This window comes from Lipotes vexillifer, unplaced genomic scaffold (assembly GCF_000442215.2).
Source record: "Lipotes vexillifer unplaced genomic scaffold, Lipotes_vexillifer_v1.1 scaffold911, whole genome shotgun sequence".
NCBI classification, from domain to species: domain Eukaryota; kingdom Metazoa; phylum Chordata; class Mammalia; order Artiodactyla; family Lipotidae; genus Lipotes; species Lipotes vexillifer.
In genome coordinates, this window is record NW_006781377.1 from 1690444 (window position 1) to 1712445 (window position 22002).

At 40.8% G+C, this 22002-nt stretch overlaps 1 protein-coding gene across 1 annotated transcript; it reads left to right on the forward strand.

The window, feature by feature from the left end:
- Positions 1 to 3950: 3950 nt before the first annotated feature.
- Positions 3951 to 22001, forward strand: ARHGDIB (Rho GDP dissociation inhibitor beta). The gene is made up of 6 exons (XM_007454623.1): positions 3951 to 4028; positions 13065 to 13245; positions 13945 to 14028; positions 15946 to 16022; positions 19436 to 19499; positions 21778 to 22001. The coding sequence occupies exons 2-6, from the start codon at positions 13071 to 13073 to the stop codon at positions 21975 to 21977; spliced, it is 600 nt and encodes a 199-aa protein (XP_007454685.1). The 5' UTR covers positions 3951 to 4028; positions 13065 to 13070; the 3' UTR covers positions 21978 to 22001.
- The last annotated feature ends 1 nt before the right edge of the window (position 22002 follows it).

Sequence of the window (22002 nt, forward strand, 5' to 3'; positions counted from 1 at the left end):
CGTCTCTTCTCCTGGCTTAAACATCCTTAGTTTCTTCAGTAATTATTCTGATAGTTTCTAGAATTTTCCCTCTGGTCAGCCCTCCTCCACATCCCCACCAAGCTTGTTGGTCTCATCTAGAACGTATGTAGTGAGGCAACATTTTTCTTGAAATACTGTGTCTGGATTAACATAATACTCCATGTGTCATCTAGCATGGCTAGCCCACATTCTAATAGTACAATATATACATGTAATCAGGACAGTATCACTGAGAGAGTCCAAAGTTGAATTGTCCACCCTCCCACCATCTGACACATCACACTATTGATTGTCTGCTAAATCTATTGTCGGCTACAGCCTTGGGAGTAACTTCCAAGACAATCTCAGCTCTCTTTATTCTCAACTTTTAGAACTTTCTTTTCTTTTTTCTACTTATTTAGATATAGAACTTTACATCTATTTTATTTCAAATGCATCTAGTTTAAGTCTGTGGAAGGCCTTATTTAGCATCATATGATGTCCCTAGAAGGCGCTTTAAAAATGCCGGTTAACAGAATGCTTAATATATGCTTTTTAAATTAAAAAAACAAAAAAAACAAAAACGAAATATGTCTCTGCAGAAAGGGGAAGTTTCAGCAGTCTGCAGTCATCCGTCACTTTTTCAGGCTCATGATGAAGGTACCATGGAAAATTTGCCTAGAATTTACATTTCAGTATCCTTATAGCAGCAAAGCTGAAAAATACTTAAAAGTTTTGACTGTTTTCCGGAAATTCCTGTGCAAATTTCCCAGTTCCATTGATTTCATTTGGCATTACAGACCTAAGGTCCTTAGAGTAAGAGCATCTTACTATCATGACAGGCATTTTCGTACACTTGCAGAAGCTCAGATATGGAGATGGGAGCCTTGGTACATAACACATCTTTGTCATCATGGGCTAGAAGGGGGATGTCTGCCATGTTAATCTTCTTGATGGAATCTCTTAATCTCAGTTTTCTCATCAGATAAAAATACATGTGAAAAATGAACTGCAACAGAAGAAAATGAGAGGGCTTCCCTGGAGGCGCAGTGGTTGAGAGTCCGCCTGCCGATGCAGGGGACACGGGTTCGTGCCCCGGTCCGAGAAGATCCCACATGCCACGGAGCGGCTGGGCCCGGGAGCCATGGCCGCTGAGCCTGCGCACCTGGAGCCTGTGCTCCGCAACGGGAGAGGCCACAATAGTGAGAGGCCCGCGTACCACAAAAAAAAAAAAAAAAAAGAAAATGAGAAATGGTAATTTCAGGTAGATCCCAACCCCGACTGTGATGCTGGAAGATATTTTAGAAGAATATGGCAATTGTCCTCCTACTTACTGAAAGTCCACCATTATATCATCAAGAAGAGGCTCTACTCTACATGAGCAACTCTTAATTCATTTGAGGTCATGGACCTCCTTGAAAATTTGATGAAAGCTATGAATTCTCTCTCCTCCCCCAATAAATGTACACACACTGCATACATACATATTTCTTTTACAGACGATTTTAGGGGTTTCCATACCTTCCAATGTCTGTGCCTAAAGCAGTGCATTAAGAAAAATTGTGAGGACATATTGGGTTTAGAAGAAAAAAAATGCCCTTTTTGAATAGTGATGGCTTCCCTAAGAGCATGAGAAATGGGTAGTGGCATCCATTGAAGCTACCACTCCCAATTTTTCAAATCCTTCTTTTTCCAAATAATTTATTCTACCTATGTTGCTGTTTTTTACTGAAGTATACTTGAGTTACAATATTGTGTTAGTTTCAGGTGTACAGATCCTCTGGACACCTGATTCTTTTCCCTTATAGGTTATTACAAGATACTGAATATAGTTCTCTGTGCTATATAGTAGGTCCTTGTTGTTTATCTATTTTATGTACAGTAGTGTGTATCTGTTAATCCCAAGCTCCTAATTTATCCCTCCCTCCTCCTTTCCCCTTTGGTAACCATAAGTTTGTTTTCTACATCTATGAGCCTTTTTCTGTTTTGTAAATAAGTTCATTTGTATCATTTTTTTTAGATTCCACATATAAGTGATATCATATGATACTTGTCTTTCTCTGTCTAACTTACTTCACTTTGTATGACAATCTCTAGGTCCATTCATGTTGCTGCAAATGGCATTATTTCATTCTTTTTAATGGCTGAGTAATATTACATCATATATATATATATATATATATATATATATATATATATATATATATATATATAATATATATATATATACTCTATATATATATGCTATATGTATATATACCATGTCTTCTTTATCCATTCATCTGTCAATGGACATTTAGGTTGCTTCCATGTCTTGGCTACTGTAAATAGTGCTGCTGTGAACATTGGGGTGCATGTATCTTTTAGAATTATAGTTTTCACTTTTTTTGGCTATGTGCCCAGGAGTGGGATTGCTGGATCATATGTTAACTCTACCTATGTTATTCTATGTTATTTCTCAATTGTCTGTCTCCCCTAGAACATAAATTCCACAAGAGAGCAGAGATTTTGAGATTGTCTGTTGTCTACTGCTGTATCTAGATACCTTGTATTTATAAACAGTGTATCTAGATGCTGTGTCTAGAACAATACCTGGAGGAATTATGTGCTCAAAAAATATTATTGAAAGAAGAAATAAGTCCCTTCTTGAGAGCTCTGAGCTACAAACTTTACTAACTTCTGTGTAAATTAATATTCGCTTTTATTTATAATACGGTCAGATACTTTGTTTCAAAGGCTGTGTTCTATCTACATCATTTTGAAATTTATAGTCTAAATCTGTATTTGGTTTTCCTCACTTTTATTAATTTTAATTCTATACTGTTTTCCTTTTCATATTTTTCTAGATTAATCCCTTTTCTCCCATCAAATGACCACCACCTCCTTACTTATTTCAGTTCCATTGACTAAGGATAAGATCTAGCTGGTGGCATCAATTTACTAAATGAAGTGAATGAAATGCACTACATTTATATGACTACAAAATAAATGTCAGTTTCTCACAAATGTCAGTTTGCATAATTAGTCAGCTCTTAACATATTGGAACAATGTAAATACTGAATTTTCAGATATTAATATAAATAAGCATTTATTATTGGCAGCAACAATGGAAATGTCTAGGGAAAATGTGGCTTGGGTGCTTTAAAAACTGTTTGTTCCCTCAAATGATTTAAATATGGCCTCTGCAACTTGTTCCCATTTAAATTACTTCACAAGCCATCTCCTCAAATAAGGTACAAAGTCAGTTTTAGCACTTGTTAAATTATAACAAGCTCTCAGTTAGAAGACTATGAATTAATGAAGTTTTATTTTGTAATCTGCATTCCTAGGTTTAATCAAAACAGTGCTTTGGCTTCTTTTAATTTAAAAGAAAAATTAGTGAAAACTACAATAAATAACATTTGATGGTTTGTGCTGGAATACACGCTACATCTTGAAATTATGACCGACAAAACTCTAAAGCTCAGTTTGAGGACAAATGTTAAGATTTAGGGCTAAATACATGTAGTTAAAATTCATAATTTCTTAGCACCCTGCATTCACTGCCAGCTAACTTTCAAAATATCTGGCTGATAAGGAAGCTGGCAGAGACCCCAAAGGAACAGAAGTTAGTTAGATACAAAGTAAGGTCTATGGGAATTTTCTGCTACTGGTTTTAGATTACTTGCCTCAGAAGCGTATGCACTGAAATGACTTGATTTTTAGACATATCCACACAATTATTCATAGGACGCACAGTTATAAGCTCCAGACCCTTGTCTGAACACTCAGGTATATCCGTGTTCACATGGGTGGCCATGCTCTCACATGTGCCATGAATTGTCAGGAATGCTGTTCAGAGTTGGCTGATCAAGAGATACACAGCGCAAAGGAACAGGATTTGAGACAGCCCAGGGTTTCCTCTTCAAGTAGGTTTAAAACTTTTTTTTTTTTTTTCTCACAACTTCCTTCCTGTTCTAACTGCCAGTGCTCAGAAGTCAGCCTTGAGAGACAGAGGCACCCAGGACGGAGACGTGAACCCCTGAATGTAAGTTGAAATACCTTCAGGGTAGGGGAGGCTACAGGTGAGCACAGACAAATGAAGGAATCTCTACACCAGACTACAGTCCTCTACGGTTTATTTTTTTTGAGAGCGGCTGTGCCTCTTTAAAACAAACTTTATGAAAAGAAAGTACCTAAGGAGGCTGCAGAGAAGGGGAAGTCAGAGCGGGACAGCGGGAGTGGCAGCAGTGACTCAGGGGAGGCACCTCGGTGAGGGAGGGTGAGCGCTGCAGCCCAGGAGATAAATTCTGGATGTCCTGGAAAACGGCTCTGAGTGTACCCACTGGGCGTGCCTGGCCAGGTTCCTACAAGGTTAGAGCCGGCATCTGGCCAAGCTCAGAAGCAAAAAGACTGCAGATCCAAACTGATACAAAACGTGTTGGTGGATGGTGGGTTTCTGCTGGGGCGGAGATGTGTGGTTTCCTGTTTATAGGCAGACTTTAAAGAGACTGGTTGAAAAGAAAAAAAAAATGGTTCAAAGTTGTCAAATATTAAGCTCTTTTCCACTGAAGAATTTTCTGGGCATATAAGAGAAATGCATAATGAAAGCGTCCCCTAGGGTACAGTGGGATTTAATTATCCAAGGGGGAGCATGGCTATTTACTCATCACTCTACAAGGATAGCATTTCTACCATTAGCAAAAGCCAGCGAGATGGGCAAAAAGATAAGTGCTGTCGTTGCCAAAGACCAGCTCTTTACCTCTGAGAGAACTAAAAGCAAACACAGAAGACACCTAACAATTTATTAAGAGATACATTCTAGAAAAATCCAAGTGGGCTCAGATAGGACCCCCAGTCAGTGGGCCTTCAAAATGTCAGGGTCTGAATTTGGCAGCCATGAGAAGTGCTTTAGGTGTGACCGGAAATACTTTCTTCCTTTTTAGAGGATGTCCTAGACAGCATGTTTTAGAAAGTGGTCTGTAATTAAACTCTGGACCTAGGGTTACTTGTGGCATGGGTCTGATAAACTCTGAGCTGCTCTGCTCAGGGTCGGGGAACGCAGATTGCCCCTACATGGAGGTCCCATAGTCACCCCTTCACATAGAGACCGAGAACCACTGAATTCAGGGTTAGCATGTTGGAGCCTCAGTGCAGGAATGATTAAGCAAAGGAAATCAAGCAGTCTGTGCTGGCCCCAGAGAGTTCAGTCATAGGCAACCAACGTACACCTTCGCCATTGCTTTGTTTCATTACATTTATAAGGAAAGATCCCTCCCAAATCCAGATATGACACAGGCATAGTAAGATCATCTTATTATTTCCTGAGATGTGTGGACTTCTGAGAGAATAGTTCATTCCCCATCCATACCGCACAGATCCAGCACACGTGGAATAACCAGGTTTTAGCCGAACAAAGGCTGGCATTGGAATTTGGTCCTTATTTGGGAGACCGTGAGTTTGTCCCTCAGGAAGTATCCTCTGAGCAATGTCAAGGTTCTGTTTTCAGTGCAAGCTCAGAACAGCGGAGTCAATCTGATGGAAAGATGAGCACCCCGAGCAATTCATGGGAGCACAATAAATTCCAAACTTCAGCTGGCAGGAAGAGAGATGCGTTAGGGGGAGTAAAAATTAAGCAGATAGAGAAAGAGAAACAACTTATGTGGAGGGCCTTCTTTGGGTCAGGTCTGGTATGAGAAATTTATAAATCTGAATTCTGAGAGGACACAGTGAGGACAGGAAGGCTCAGAAGTGTTCAGTGACTTGGCTAAAGTCACACACTGGTGCAAAAAAGAACCAGTAGCTACAATGCCTCAGAGGGGCATTTTAGGAAATGCCCATGGAAGAAATATTCTTTAATCCCAAATTCTGAGCATCCTTGTTCCTGGGTCAGTGTTACTGTCACCCAGGATCTTGGGTTAGAGTCCATACTGGCACCCCCAGAGATGGGTCTCATGTTACTCCTGAAACTTCAACATTTATCCATTCAATGAAGAATCACTGAGTCCCTCCCTGCTGGTTTGCACACACTCTGGTTTCCACAGCCAGAGCTTGTAAAAATTCACTTGGGTTTTCTTAGAGGGGCTGATATTCACCATTTGTGCTTATAAAAATTGTCTCTACTTCTGTCTAACTTTTCGTGCTTAATTTAAAACCTCTGTGAATGGATCGAGTAATTGCAGGGTAGTCTTTTGCCCAGTAATGGCTGCCTTAATGCAGTTTTCTTTGAGGATTATTTAAAATGAATGTTTGTGGAAGTGGAGTGACTTCACACAGTAGAGGCTCAGGAAAGTTGAATGCGTCCGCTGAGTTCTCTCTCCTTTTGCATATGAATCTGGGTGTCCACGGGGCACTGGTCCTAGGACCACCCCCCTTCTTCCTTGATACTAAAATCCATGGATGCTCTGAGTCCCGTGCCCTCAGTATCAGCAGAAGACCAACTGTACTATGAATGTCCGGGAAGGAATGATGTATTATTTCTTAGGAAGTAATTATTTCAAGGGAAATGCTAAAGAATTCTGCTTCTAGGAATCTGTACCCTCCTCTGATTGATCTTAATATTTATTGTATGTAACAAGACACTGTCCTCTCAGGCATGGGGTTGGTTCCTCTTATCCAGCGCGGCAGTTTCAGATGTTCTTGGTGGGGCAGAGGTGGGAAAGAGCAGCTCTGAGAAGCCCTGGAAGCACCAATTCCTCTAGGTCACTTGGGAATAGTGACACACCAGAAAGGAATCCAGAACCAAGCCAGCTGCTGGAGTCCGGAAGGATAAAGTTGGATTTCCCAAATGAGCCAAATTACCACGTAGACAGCAAAGCAGACCCAAATCCTCCTCAACTAGCTCTGAGATGGTCCAGCTCTCCACGACCTGCTGTAAAACCACAGCCCCAGATTTGGGGAAAGTGGGCATATCCTGGACATTGGGAAACGAAGATGACAGGGAAAGCTGATGCTCACATAGGTACTTCTTGGATGGAAATCCCCTACTTCTGTTACTTCCACATTTCTCTCTCTCTCTCCCTCCACTTTACTCTTTTATCTAATACTCCCAGCCTGTGCATCTAGAAGCAAGATCTGGCAACTTTGGGGCATGAGTTAAGTCTCCACTGTACTTTGCTCCAGAGCCAGAGGGAATTCTCTCCATTAGCTGTGCCTGTCTCCTGTCATTTCCCATCATTCACAGAGTGACCCTTGGCTTCACTTATGAAAGGGAGCAATAAATAGAATCTGAAATTAAATTGCTTTTTAAAGAAATATAATAGTGACAGTCCCATTTTATGGCTGACTCAGTTCATAAACAATCCTTGCAATTCCCAGAACTTCTTGTCTCTTTCAAAATCTATTTTTAAGAAGGAAGGAGATGAGCTTGTCAACACTGCAGGTCCAAAAGAAAGCACTGGTGTCTGGCGGTCAGTTACCTTTGCTGAAGCTGAAACTGTAGCAAAACAGACAGTCACCAGGAAGGGAAGAGAGAGTGTTATTGAACATCTACTATTGACCAGGACAGTCCAAGAACTTTTCATGTTTTCTCCCACTCTTCAACCCTGTAAAGAAAGATTATTATTCCCACTTTACTGGTGGAGAAACTTGGGCTCAATGAGGTTAATAACTGGCTTAAGTCCCATAAAAAGTCAATTGTGGATACACATTTTGAATTTCTGGCCCATCGGTCTCAAAGCTCAAGTTCCAGGAGACATACAGGGTCATCTTTCTATGAATTAACCAGGTGATTTGTTTCATCTAAACTCAAGAGCTTTACCTTTTCTTGCCCTCCAATTATTTAGAACTGCATTAATGAACCAGTAGAGTGTGCTCCATCCTGGAGACTGGTAAATTCTTAAGTGCATTTCACTTTCAGTGTCTTGGAAATTTCACTGAATTTGTAAGCAAAAACACCGATTCGTGCTATGTTATACTCATGCCATGAGTACCCACCCTAATTTAATCTGGCATTTTAATTGAGCCTGAGAGGATTAAGTTGCTGCCTCAGCCCATCTAAATCTTGGCACTGTTTCACTGAATACTAAACATGGGTGTGTGTGGGTTTGCTGTGAAAATTCACATGTGTAGGCATCTGTGAAGCAGGAAATAGATAACTAGAGTGGTGAGCACATAAAAAAAAAAAAGCGTATGTGCTTTGGGGCCTTATGAAATATAAAATTGATAATTCTCCATTTCACTTCTACTGTGTAAAGAACCAAAGTCAAAAACAACCTACAAAGAAACAAACAAACAAAACAACCCTGCTTTTTGTGGAACAGGGGGTAAGATGCAGAGGGAGGTGAGCAGACCCCCAACAAGAACGTTCTGTGCTGATGGGCTGGGTTCTCCCCAACCTCACCTCCACTTCCTCTTTCCTTAGGGTCATTGAATTATAAAGGGGTCTCAGAGATGTTTTAACGCAACGATTTCATTTTGCAGAGGCCAAAACTGGACCAGAGGTTCAGTGACTTGCGCAAGGGGACATGGAGCCTAGTTGCACTGAAAACCCTCTTTATGTGACACTTCCCTGACTTGCTAAAGCCGCCCTGCAGAGTTTTGCAAAGCAGCACTTACCTCTACCTGTGCACCCCCCAGGGAGATTCCCACAGTGACCAAATGAGCTCACCAGAGCTCTCCAGTTTCATTATTACTTCTTAATAAAGAAAGCTGGAGCGACAGAGTGTAGAGCCTCAGGTCAGACCACCCGGGCTCAGATATTCATTCTGCCGCTTACACAAGTCTTCTTGGGCAAGTTACTTACCTCATCTTTAGTTTCCTGATCTGTAGAAGGGAATGATGATAACGGTGGTCCTTAAGGTTGTGGTGAGGACTAAATGAGATAATCCTCACGACAGCATTTAGCACTATGTGTGATAACTGTTAGAATTATTATCATCAATTACAAAACCAGCTGTTCTTTAGATGATGAGATTAGAAAAAAGTCTGGAATTTCTATAAAATTACTATTTTCACTTCAGCAGCACCCATAAAATGGAAAAGAGAAAAATGAGGGAGTTCCCTGGTGGCCTAGTGGTTAGGATTCCGGGCTTTCACTGCCATGGTCCGGGTTCAACCCCTGGTCAGGGAACTGAGATCCTGCAAGCTGCACGGTGCGGCCAAAAAAAAAAAAAAAACAGTAAAAGTTATTTAAAAAACAAAAAGGAAAATTGTATTTGTAGTTCAATATACACACACAGGTAGTCTGGGAAACCATTGTCAAGATATATAAACCAGTTGGGGCTTTGGGAGAATCTGAAGTTCCCCAGAAATGAACTGTGAAATTGAAAATGTAGGATCTTTGGGGAATTCACATAAATTTGAAATAGTAGGGCTTCCCAGGTGGCGCAGTGGTTGACAGTCCGCCTGCCAATGCAGGAGACACGGGTTCATGCCCCGGTCTGGGAAGATCCCACGTGCCGTGGAGCGGCTGGGCCCGTGAGCCATGGCTGCTGGGCCTGCGTGTCCGGAGCCTGTGCTCCGCAATGGGAGAGGCCACAGCAGTGAGAGGCCCGCGTACCGCAAGAAAAAGAAAAAAATTTGAAATAGTAAAACAGAGGTAGGTAGTCTCTTATATACACTGGTGAAATAAGGTAATGGAATGGCAATTTAGCTGACACTTGACTACAGGTAAAGGCCTTAGAAAAGGAAAGCACCTAGAGATGTTCTGCCCTAACCCCTCACTTCCCAAGTTGAGGAAAGGAAGATCACAGCAGTTGGAACATTTGCTCACAGGGGTAAATTACATCTAGTTAGTGGCAAAGTCAGAATGAAAACTCATGCATGATGAGGCCTAGTTCAGTGAGGGAATAATTATCCAAAATCAAATAGATTGACCTAGAACTCTTCCCTAAAACTGCCCCCTGTGCACCGTTGCTCTTCTGCTGGGCTTGTGGTCAGATCAGATCCAGATGTTACATGGTATCTTCTCCTGCTTCTGAGGGCCAACGTTTCAGGTTCACAGACAGGATCCGTGGCTTGAGGCTGAGTTGTGTCATTGGTCTGGCCAGGCTTCAGAGACAAGCAAGCTTCGCCTTTAACACTCAACGCTCTGCTTCATTGTTTCCGAAAGTTACAGTTTCAAGGTCATGTTCTTAATCATGGACTTCAGTAGAATCTACAAAGGACTTCAGGAGTTCATGAACCCCTGTTCTGCATGCACAATTTCATGGGCTTTTTCCTTTTTTCCTTTTATAAGGACCATGACCCTTACCCGATTTTTAAAGAGCTTTGTAATCTCCAAAAGGATTAAGAACCATCAGTCAAACAAGCTGGGCTTTTTGATATGGCTCGATTGCTCTTCCTCCAATGTCTTCTCCACTTTGGAGAATAACTTTAAATATCAGTATGTGCTAAAGTACAGTGTCTTGTAAATACTAGATGCTCATCATATTTTTGTGACCTTAATTTTGCTTTCAAAAGTCCTTTCCCTGAGAAGTGGTTTCCAGTCCTTTATTTGCCATATTATGACATTTTCATCTTTTTTTTCCAATCAGCTCTCCAGAGTGAACTGGTTTGGGGTCATCTGACTTCATATCTCTTTTTTTTAATGCTGTATAATTAGACCAAATTATTTTCATGTAGTCCCAAATTTCCTCCTCTTGACTTCTACAATTTCATATAGTAATTCCACATTATCCTCTGATCTTCAATGCCTTTAAATAAATTTTTTGGCTCATTTTTATAGAGCAATTATTGTATCTGTAATGAATCAAGGAAATTTAAAAGTGACACAAGTCTCAGATTCACTAATGAAAAGATCAAGCTCTAGATGACAGATAAATTGACTTGTCAATGATTACACTGTGAGAAGTTAGGAAATGCTGTCCTAGACCAGATCTTTCTCTCTCTCTGTCTCTGTCTCTCTGTCTCTGTCTCTATCCCTCTCTCTCTCCTTTCAAAATTGAGATTTGAGGGTGCAGAATTACAATTCCCTAGGTTATTAAAGTCACCTTGATCTACTGTGATGTCATCATCTCATGGTCAAATTTCAAGCACATGACTTGTTAGAACCAAGCAATATATTCCAGAAAGTCCTGACTATGGGGGCTGTGATGCTTTCATCTATAGATACCTTTCCTGATGCTCTGTCTGCAGGTTTCTTATGTGACCTCTACCCTGGATATCTGGTCAGGCTCCAGAGGAGAACCTGTCTCATCTGATTAGTCTCCTCTGGGTTGCTCTTTATGTGTGGCTTAATGGTTGTCCTTAAACTACCCACAACCTGCAACCTCCACCCACTGCATCCTTCATTATTTTTCCAACCAGTTCATTCACTTTCCCTGAGTGTTTTTTGTAACATGAGTTGAGTTAGTCACTCTGTTTATTGTGATCTTCTCTAGAGGCTCAACTCTGAGTGGAGCTGGTTCTGTAGCTGAAGCAAGAGTTGCCATAGGAACAGGCCTACATGCTTCCTCCCTACACAGGAAGTGGACCTGGGCATTGCAATACTGTTTTCAGAGTTGATCCAAGAGTCACAGTGTTTGGCTTGTTATTTTGCTGGAAGAGGATTGATGAGCCAGGAGATATGATTTCTTTTCCTTCCCTTTTTTTATTCTGTTAAAACTGTTTTTGTTTGGCTTCACTTCCAAATTATTTTTCTTCCTGTTGCCAATAATAGTGACATTGAGACTCAAAACTATAACTGATTTTGGCCAGGCACAGCTTCACTCTCAGGGGACTTTATAGAGATTTGAAGAGTCACTCAGAATGAGATGTGATAGGTATTGACTTAGTGTTCTGCCACTTCCGAGCACTAAAGCCTTTACCCAAAACAGGGAAGAGAGTTACCCTCAGAGCAGAACAAAAGGAAATCAGGACATTATCTCCTTCTCCAAATATCTCCCTTGCTTCCCCCAAATAGCTCCATTGCTTCCAGCCATGCGGCCTGAAATTCTTCCAGGAGAGATTTCTTCCTCTTTATTAAGACATGGCATCTCACCCTGCTATGTGAACTTGGGCAATTCTTTTAACCTCTGGGTTTCAAGGTTCTCAATGATTAAATTAGGGTTTGGAATATATTACATCTAAGGTTCATTTCAGCTCTGAAAAGCTCTGACTATACATGCCCTAAGAGGAATAATTTTTAAATTTATTATTCATTCATCAACACTTATGTGTGAATAATTTTATTAGATCTTTCCTCAATGTTTTAACACAAAACAAGTAAATATAGATGATGATGGAAGAAGACAGACCCCAGAGTATGCCCAGGTGAGGTCTTAGAGCATAAGGTCAGTCAGGGGAAATCTCGAGAGGGTAGACAGGTACTAAAAGGGAAGTGGAAATTGAGAGAAAGTACTAAAGACACAGTTACAATTTCTCTGGAGGAATCTAGAGTCCTTTGCTATTTGGTGTCATTTCAAAAGAACAGAAGATCTTTATATGTAGAACCTATTAGGTCAATGAATAAGTGCTTATAAAATGGCTGAATTATTCCAGTGTCTTGGGAGATTCAAGAGAAACACAACACTTAGTACCTGCGCTCAAGGAATTATTAGCAGTGTTGGGTGAAAACCAATCAGACACTCAGGCAGGTATCACAGGGACCTACAACTTCTCATGAGTTACCTTTGAGCTCTTGCAGGAGGTCAGGGAAAGATTCAATGAATGGGAAAGAGCTAACTTTGTTTAGCACGTACTTGAAACCATCATAACTGGGATTGTACACACTGAGCACTTTGACACTGGCAAGGCTGGCTGGATTTGGAGGACTGTGATAATTTCTACAAATATATGAGCTAGGGCCACTTGTTATTGTCAGGGACTGCTGTGCTATGTTGTTTCACTTGTTTTACAGGATTCCCAAAGAGTTACTTATTTTCTGTCAGTTTCATTCAGTGAACAGGAGGGACTCATCCCAGTATGGTAACATTCAGGCATGTGAAAGGAAAGCCTGGAATGCATTATATTCTTATTTTGTGAAATAGAATGAGGCTGAATTAGAGGAAAATCTGGAAAATCACTGACAGTTACACAAGTTCATTAGGGCAAAAATAATGCTAAGAACAGCCCCACAAACATCGTTCATATCCACTGACTTTTGGCTCATAGACCATCCTCTCTCTCTCTCTCTCTTTCTTTCTCTCCCTCCCTCTCTCTCTAGATCAACATGACTGAAAAGGCCCCAGAACCACACCTGGAGGAGGACGAAGAGCTGGATGGCAAGCTCGGTTACAAGCCTCCACCACAGAAGTCCCTGAAGGAGCTGCAGGAGATGGACAAAGATGATGAAAGTCTAGCTAAGTACAAGAAAACGCTCCTGGGGGACGGGCCTGTGGTTGCAGGTGCGTGTGTGCCGAGATGCGGGGCAGGTGGAGGGGCATTGACAAGGCAGACATTTCAGCTACTCAGGAGCAGTTGCAAAGGAAAGTGTACCAAGTGCTTCCAGGGTTAAGTGAGTGAGGTGCAATCTCTATGTGCTGAATCAAGTTATGGACCAGATAATTAAGTTTTCTTTGGAGATAAGGTGCAAGTTGACATTGACATAGATAAAAATAACACATAGGGAGGATTTAGAAGGAATTTCAGACTACCACTCAGAATTGTATTCTCTCCACGATTGCTCACTTTCTCTCTTTTTCTTCTCTTTCTCCTTCTCACTCCTTACCTAAATAACCATCTCTTCCACATACACATACGCAATGGCAAAGTAAGACATGGCCCAAAGATATGGATGGGCCGTGACTAACCAGCAGAGTACCCATAGCCACTCAGGAAATGTCTGCTATTGATGATTGAGATGGACCTACAAGGACCTGAAGCAGAAATAGCATCACTGGAATTTATAGGGCCACTAAGACCAAGCATGGTGAATCTGCCACTTCCATTTCTATTTCTCCTCCAGATGGAGATATCCCTTTCCTTTTTTATCTTCTCTCTCTCCTACTTTAAATGCACACACACACACACACACACACTCCACACACACACAGAGTACGTAAATACCTCCTCTCTGTGCTTACATTCCCTTTTGAATCTTGCAGACCCAACAGCACCTAATGTCACTGTCACCCGTCTTACCCTGGTTTGTGAAAGTGCCCCAGGACCAATCACCATGGACCTCACTGGTAAGTGGACACACCTGTTCTGTTTAGTGGGGCCTAGTGGCATCACTGGGCAAACTGGTTTTTTGTCCTCTGTCCCAGCAAAAAAAAAGAAAAATCCAAGTAAAGTGAATTCTAGTAAGGTATGCTGAGACCAGTTCACAAATCATAGTTTTCACAGTAATTACCGTGCTTAATGAAAAGCCCAATCTCTCTCTCTAACTGAAAAGGGTTCAGGTGTAAGTACTGGATATATCTACCTGTATCATATTTACTTCAGATTTTTATCTCCACATGGTAGCAGGAGAATTACTATTTGTGTAAAAAGACTGCTGATGGAAATGTTAAGAAGCAAGCTGTACGCTTCTGAAATGGTAATATTTATACAATCTAAACATCAGAGAAAATATTGACCTTACATCAGCTACAGAACTTACCTGAAGACAGGAAGCAATCTAAGACCTCCTAAATAATGCTAGGAATTCCACTGTTAAATACACATTATTTAACTTAAAGCTCTGATTCTTTTAAAAAAGCAACTTCCCCCACTAAAGATGTACAAATTAACATGTTCTTTTCTTTCACTTTATTGTGACAAGGGTCAAGTCCTTTCCTGAGACTTAGGTCTGGAGGAAATGAGGAGAGACGGGGAAGGTGGCTGATTTGGGGAAAATTGGCAAATGGGAGAAATGAGGAAAGGGCCACTGAGCTAGGGGTTGGGGGCATGAAAGGCAGGTCTTTAGTAAAAAACAAAAAATTATTACCAGTTTCAAAAAATGGACTCATGAGACAGAATAAAGCATGACTCTAGAACAGTAGGCTTAACAGCAAGGTGGTTCCCCTCACACAGGACACATCCACTCTTTACCTTATATGGGCTTTTTGTCAGAGAGAGGAAATTGGAGGCTAAGACACACTTCCTATTCAACCGAAATCATTAGAGCATACATTCAGCTACCTCCCCGTTCTAGCATCTCTCCAAGAGAGAAACGCTCTCTCTCTCTCTCTCATCGGACCTCAGACCTCTTCCTGTGCAAAATTGCGTAAAGCTACCAGGTACAGCCATCATTTTGCAAGATAAGGTCTGAATTAGCGCTAAGGAAACCTGCTCTGTTCAGAAGGGCTTGATGATATTGCAGGGAAAACTTGGTCTCTGTCCTCTTTTCCCAGCAGAAAGAAAACCAAATTCGTTTTTCTGTCACAAAAAAGCTATGGAGGTGAATCCCAGAGGTATACATAGGATGCTGGTACCAACTCTGTACATGAAGCAGGTGCACAGAACTGTGCAAAACATACACACACACACACACACACACACACACACACACACAGTCACCCCGAATGTCAAATTATACAGGATCACGTTGGGAGAGGAGCAGAGAAAGATCACCTCTCTAATTAGGGGCAGATCTCAGTTTTATGGAGCCTGAAGCTTTTATAACTTAAGTGATGTTTCCTTTTCCTTAAGAAAAATAATATGAAATTGCAAATGCAAAAGCAAAATTAAGTGCAAAAGTGAAATTTTTTCAGAATGATAAAAAGGAACCAAATGAGTACATTTTTTAAAGCTAGAAAACACCACAAATGCTAACAAATCTACAAAAAAAAAATAGCTGGCACTCGTATAATATTTTTCTCCTATTTCTTTATTTGAGGGGTGGGGGCAGAGTCTTTAACCATAACATCTTACATATCCTTAAGGTTGCAGTCAAACTTGGGGAAAAGCTCTATCACATTTCTTTCACATCTGGCTGCAAGATTTCAGGCATTTCAAATGTGTGTTTATGCAGCAACTAGTCTCAGACATTCTTTGACTTGAGGACCATGTGGACCATGTTGCTCTGAGGAGCCCAGCAAATGGCTCTGGAGCTTCAGCTTCATTCATCTCCTTGTGAATGTCCTTCTGAGGAGAATTAACTCTTTCAAAATCCACTTCTACAGGGGATCTGGAAGCCCTCAAAAAAGAAACCTTTGTGCTAAAGGAAGGTGTTGAATATAGAGTCAAAATTAACTTCAAAGTAAGTATCTGGTTTTGTATGTTGTAATAAAGTTTAAATCCTTCCTATAATCAGAGGAAGAAAAAATCAAATTTCTTGCATTATCACGTTGGCATACTTTTTGTTTATTTCCCTTTTTTCCCTGGACTGTCCTCTCCCCAATCCTGGGCTCTACCTGTTACAGGTGCACCTTTGCTTCATGCCTTTTTCCAGCCAGGACCCTTCCTTTGGACTCTCCCTTGATTACTGAAGCCAATGGGATCCCTCTCCTGGGACCTTCTAATACTCCCATCCACAAGACACACATTACTTTGTATTATACCATTTGTATCATTTCTCCCCTATTCAGCCTAAACACCTTGAGATAGGGAGAGACTATCTATCCCTTCTTTGCAATATTTCAAGCAAAACTTTTTAAATGGTAGATATTTCATGACTATTTATTGAGAAATAGATAAATGAATGAATCAATTAATAGGAAAAGAAAATAGAAGAGCTAGAGCCTCAGCTCTAATTGCTCGAGGATATATAAATTCAGGGGGTGTGGTGCTTGGTAAATAACTGGAAATTACAACTTAGTTGTACAGCAGGTAAACAAGTAAGAGCAAAACTAAGTAGGAGATAAACTGACATAGAAGGAATAGGCCCATATCCCAGTGAGCAACCAAAATCAAGGAGAAAAGTAACCTTGACTTTGAAAACAAATGAGTTAGAAATTCACTGTTTGCATTTAATTGCTTATATGTGCTTTGGTTGCCCCTCACTCCCACTTGGTCACTTCCTCCAGGGCTTGGGCTCCACCAACAAAGGCCCCATCCGCCCTCTCTATTTGCACACCAGCCCTTCTTTCTCCAAGGTTCAGGATATGATTCAGGGTCCATGGACAATCATTCCCCACCACATACAAATATGCCTCAAAATAATTTCCTTCTGAAAATATTTGTTGATGCCTACTCTATAATAGACACTCTATAATAGTCACTTACTTGTTTCCTGTATTTATTACTAAAGCACCTGAGAGTTTAGTAAGGCATTGTATCCAAGTATGCTTCAAATGGGTTTCACATCAGTCCAATTTCGAATCATTAATGCTACTGCCTTAATTTTTCACTTTAATAAGCAGTTGAGATTGACACATATACATTAATATGTATAAGATAGATAACTAATAGGAACCTGCTGTATAAAAATAAATAAATAAAATTCAAAAAGAAAATGTTGATGTGAATAAGATGAGAAGGAAAGGTCTGGTGCATGGGCTTCTGCCATGGGTGGGAAGGCCGGGGTTGGGTCCTCGGCAGTCAGGATTACACATGAAGGCAGTGGAGGAGGTGGGCACAGAAAGCAGTTTTCAAGTCCCATCCATTTCAGAGATTTGGCCTTGTCTCTAACAGGGAAAGATCACTCTCTATGTGTAACCCACATAAAGTCAAACCTCCCTGTGGCCTGTCCCAGCGTGGATCGAGGAAGAAACACCAGTTCCAAACTGAAAATATGTAATTGGAAAGTGATTTAAATCTTTACTGATGTCTCCTGAAAAATGTCCAAGAAAGTTTGCATTCATAACACCAGCAACACACCCTAGAATCCTCTTTCATTAACTCTCTTAGTTGCTCTCAAAGTTCTTCTCTTTCTTCCTCAAAACTTAACAACACTCTCCAAAACCTGGGATGGTTCTTTTAGTTTCTTCCCCTTTTCCTTCTGCCTCCCAAGGAGATGTGGTATATGTGATTTCCATGGCTCTCACTTTTTTGTTTGTTTGTTTGTTTGGGTTTTTTTGCGGTACGCGGGCCTCTCACTGCTGTGGCCTCTCCCGTTGCGGAGCACAGGCTCCGGATGCGCAGGCTCAGCGGCCACGGCTCACGGGCCCAGCCGCTCCGCGGCATGTGGGATCTTCCCGGACAGGGGCACGAACCCGCGTCCCCTGCATCGGCAGGCGGGACTCTCAACCACTGCGCCACCAGGGAAGCCCGGCTCTCACTTTTATTCATGCTCCCAGTAAACTGTCTTTTCCTGGGGTGGAAAAGACAATTGGGAGGGATGTGCAGGCAGAGGAAGAGAATAACTAGGAATATTTATACTTTTCTTTCGTCTGTCTCAACCATATTAATATTAAATGAACGCTCTATTGAGCAGTAGGAAAACAGGAGTCTCTTTATTTTGACGCCCTTATGTACTACTCTGCCACCATTCCTGTTTTGTGGTCTTTTAACCACCAGACCACATCTTCTACTAGGCCCAGAAGACCAGCTTAGAGACTTCAAGAAAGATGCATTCATTTTTCCTATTTCTATGAGTCACATGTGGAAGTCAGAGGAATTAGAAAGTTTGGGTTTCACTTCATCACAGTTTCTTCAATGAAGCTGTTTTCATTCTGTCTGCTTTTGGTAGGTTTATGCTACAGATTTTACTGAGTGACAGTTTCAAACCTCAGCTGGCGGTATTCACGGCTATGCTACCTCATTGCCAACGAAACAAAATGTAGCACTGACAGATTGCTTTAACTATTCTGTCCAAAACAAAAAGGGAGTCCTACCTATTGTTGAGGAGAAACTGTTTTTAAGATCCTTTAATTCTTACATCGGTGAACAATTAACCAAGCCATCCAGCTAACGCTGCCATGCCCACTTTAATTTGTTTGTATAAACATGACCACTGTATAAAATTAACAGAGAGACCAGCTCAGTCCTAGGTAGAATGAATCATGGAAAAACAAAGTGCTTGGGCTGTCTGTATTTTCATTCTGCTTTAGTAAATCTTCTTTGAAAGGCTTGGGAAAGTGGCAAGATCTCAGACAACGTCTAAAAATGACAGCCATCCAAAATACTTGCCAGATGCAAATGGATTTCACCCATTATTTACATATGAGGGAGATGTTTTCCTGTGACCCATCTCCTCATCTCTAGACTCCAATCACAGTTACATTACAGGCAAAGTCACCTTCTAGACCTGATTTTCCATTACGACATTTCTCTTTGTTTGTTTTTCATATGTTAGGTATATCATTTCTGAAGTTAGGATTTTTCAGATATTTACACAATAGTTTCCATTGGTACCTTTGTAACCTAAAATGAGGATGGTCTTCTGGCCAGTAATATCAGGGAGGGGAGATCAAGACCATTCTCTGGACCATTGAGGAAGGAGAAATGCAATGAAGAATATTGAGACAATGTTGTAATTAACCATCCCATCCCAGAGCCAAAAATCACAGTATTAGACAGTTACAACCAGATTGGTAACGTTGAGTCTTCTGACCTCCTCTCTCCAATGTCTGCCTCATCACCGCGCTAAAAGACAGTAGTAACTTATTCTGAACCAAATCTTCAGTCCTTTCGTCCTCGGAGAAGCCTCAGCTAGGTAGGATCAGCATGAAAGATGAGGAAAAATGAAAGATCCTCTCTAATCCGAATCGTTTGAATCCTTCCCACCTACAGGTGAACAAGGATATTGTGTCAGGACTGAAATATGTTCAACACACCTACCGGACTGGGGTGAAAGGTAAAGTATCCACACTTTCCACTGTCCCAAACTCTGCTTCTCACTGACACTTAAACTTCATGTTATTAGCAATTTTTAGCCCTAAACTTATTTAAGAATCTGATGACAGCTGTGGACACTCACCCTATGAGAGGCACACATACACTTCTGACAAGTTCTATATTCTGGCAAGTTCTATATTCAGGAAACTTAGTTAAGACTGGGTCAGCCACTAACCTTCAACATTCAGCTTCTGGAATTCAACTTTATTACTTATAAAGGGGAAGAGTAACCAAGATAAGTTTGAATCAAAGTACATAAATGTAGTCTTAAAATTAAAAACAAACAAAAAAAAGCAGTTCACAAGTATAAAACCTGGGTGTCAGAGAAATCCGAGATAGGAAAGACCTATCCAATGGGAGGTGGTAGCAGCATACGGGGAGCAGGTGGCAGGGCAGAGAGTTAGGGACAGTGCTCAGTTTCATAAACAAAGAAACAGAAAAAAGTACTCTTTCTAGAGTTGAGAAAAGCTTTGTAATTGAAACAAATAATATCACATTACTTAACGTGTGGTTTTCTCGACAAGTTGTACCTAAGCAGTACCTGAAAGAAATAGAAAAAAGTACTCTTTCTAGAATTGAGAAAAGCTTTGTAACTGAAACAAATAATATCACATTACTTAACGTGCAGTTTTCTCGACAAGTTGTACCTAAGCGGTACATGCCGTGGGAACCTGTCTTCAGTTGTCTTCCATTAATATGGGCAGGGAGAAGTGAAAGGTGGAAGGCTGATGGAAGCACTTATAAAGTTCCCTTTTACCTGAAGGTGTGAAACAGCATCCCCTGGAAGTGTGAAACAATAATGTGTAGGTCAGTTCCTCCAAATCAATCAATGAGGGCTAGGGAAGGCACTGATCAATTTGCATGACATAGAGAACCACTCAGTGACTCAAATGCCACAGAAGATTGTTAACAGGAAAGATCTTGGTTGATCTCTCCAATACCTAGCCTCATGAAAATATAGTTCAGTTTATTATTTTCCTTTGGGCATAAAGACTGTGGTGCTTCACTCAGGCAAGAGGTCGATGGGGTGTCTCTAGCGGTTCCTCCAAGCTTATTCAAAGAGGGAAGAGATATGGGAACATATATATATGTATAACTGACTCACTCTGTTATAAAGCAGAAACTAACACACCATTGTAAAGCAATTATACCCCAATAAAGATGTTAAAAAAAAAAAAAACAACAACAACAGCCAACTAAATGTCACCTGCCTGCCTACCTACCTTTACTTATACTTTCTAATCCCTACTATTCTTAATATATATCCCAGTTACCTATTAATAACTTAGGTTGGCTATTTTTACCATCTGTCCGAGTTCATCACTACTTTTTGTTTTTACCAAATTATTGGGTTTTCCTTTTCATTTAATTATTCCATCCATGAATTCTGATCATTCTGGTCCCCAGCTGTTACCTTATCTCCTCCAACTGTTCATAGAATGATAGTTTGTATACAGAAGACCCTTGAAGTTCATTATATAGAAAAGAAAGAGAGGCTCCAAAGTGTTAGGTAGTTGCAGAGCTGAAGCCAGAACTCAGGTCTCAACTAGTTTGAGATATATTTTTATGGAGATGGTATTGACATATAACATTGTATCATTTTGAGGCTTATAGTGTAATGATCTGATATATGTATATATTGTAAAATGATTACCAAAAGTTTAGTTAATACCCATCACCACACATAGTTACAATGCTTTTTTCTTGTGTTGAGAACTTTTAATATCAACTCTCTCAGCAACTTCCAAATATACACTAGAGTACTGTTAACGATGGTCACCATGCTGTGCATTCCATCCCCAGGACTTACTTATCTTATAACTGGAAGTTTGTACCTTTTGAACACCTGGGATTTTTTTTATGGTATAATCTGCTACATCTCCATAAAAAGAGTCTACATCCCCATGGATTTAGGGCACTGATTCCCCACCTTCCTGAATCTCAAAATCAGCTGTAATGTGTTTTAAAGACACTGATTCTTGGGACCCACAGCAGATCACTAACCTTTGGGAGTGGGTCAAAGAATAGTGCATTATTAAAAAGAACTCCAACTTAAAAAAAAAAATGTTTTTAAGAGAAAAGAAAATTTGCCCCAGGTAAATCTGGTGTTTAGCCAGGATTGGAAACCATTGCTCTTGGCTTTGATCACAGTGAGCTGTGCTCCAAATTCTTCAGTGTGCAGTGTTTGTTTTCCCTCTGCCAGGCTTTCACCCTAATGAACTTTTCTTTCTTCCCAGTGGATAAAGCAACATTCATGGTTGGCAGCTACGGGCCTCGGCCAGAGGAGTATGAGTTTCTGACTCCAGCTGAGGAGGCCCCCAAGGGCATGCTGGCTCGAGGCACTTATCACAACAAATCTTTCTTCACGGACGATGACAAGCACGACCACCTTACCTGGGAGTGGAGCCTGTCCATCAAGAAGGACTGGACAGAATAAGCGCCTCTGCCCATCCCTTTCCCTA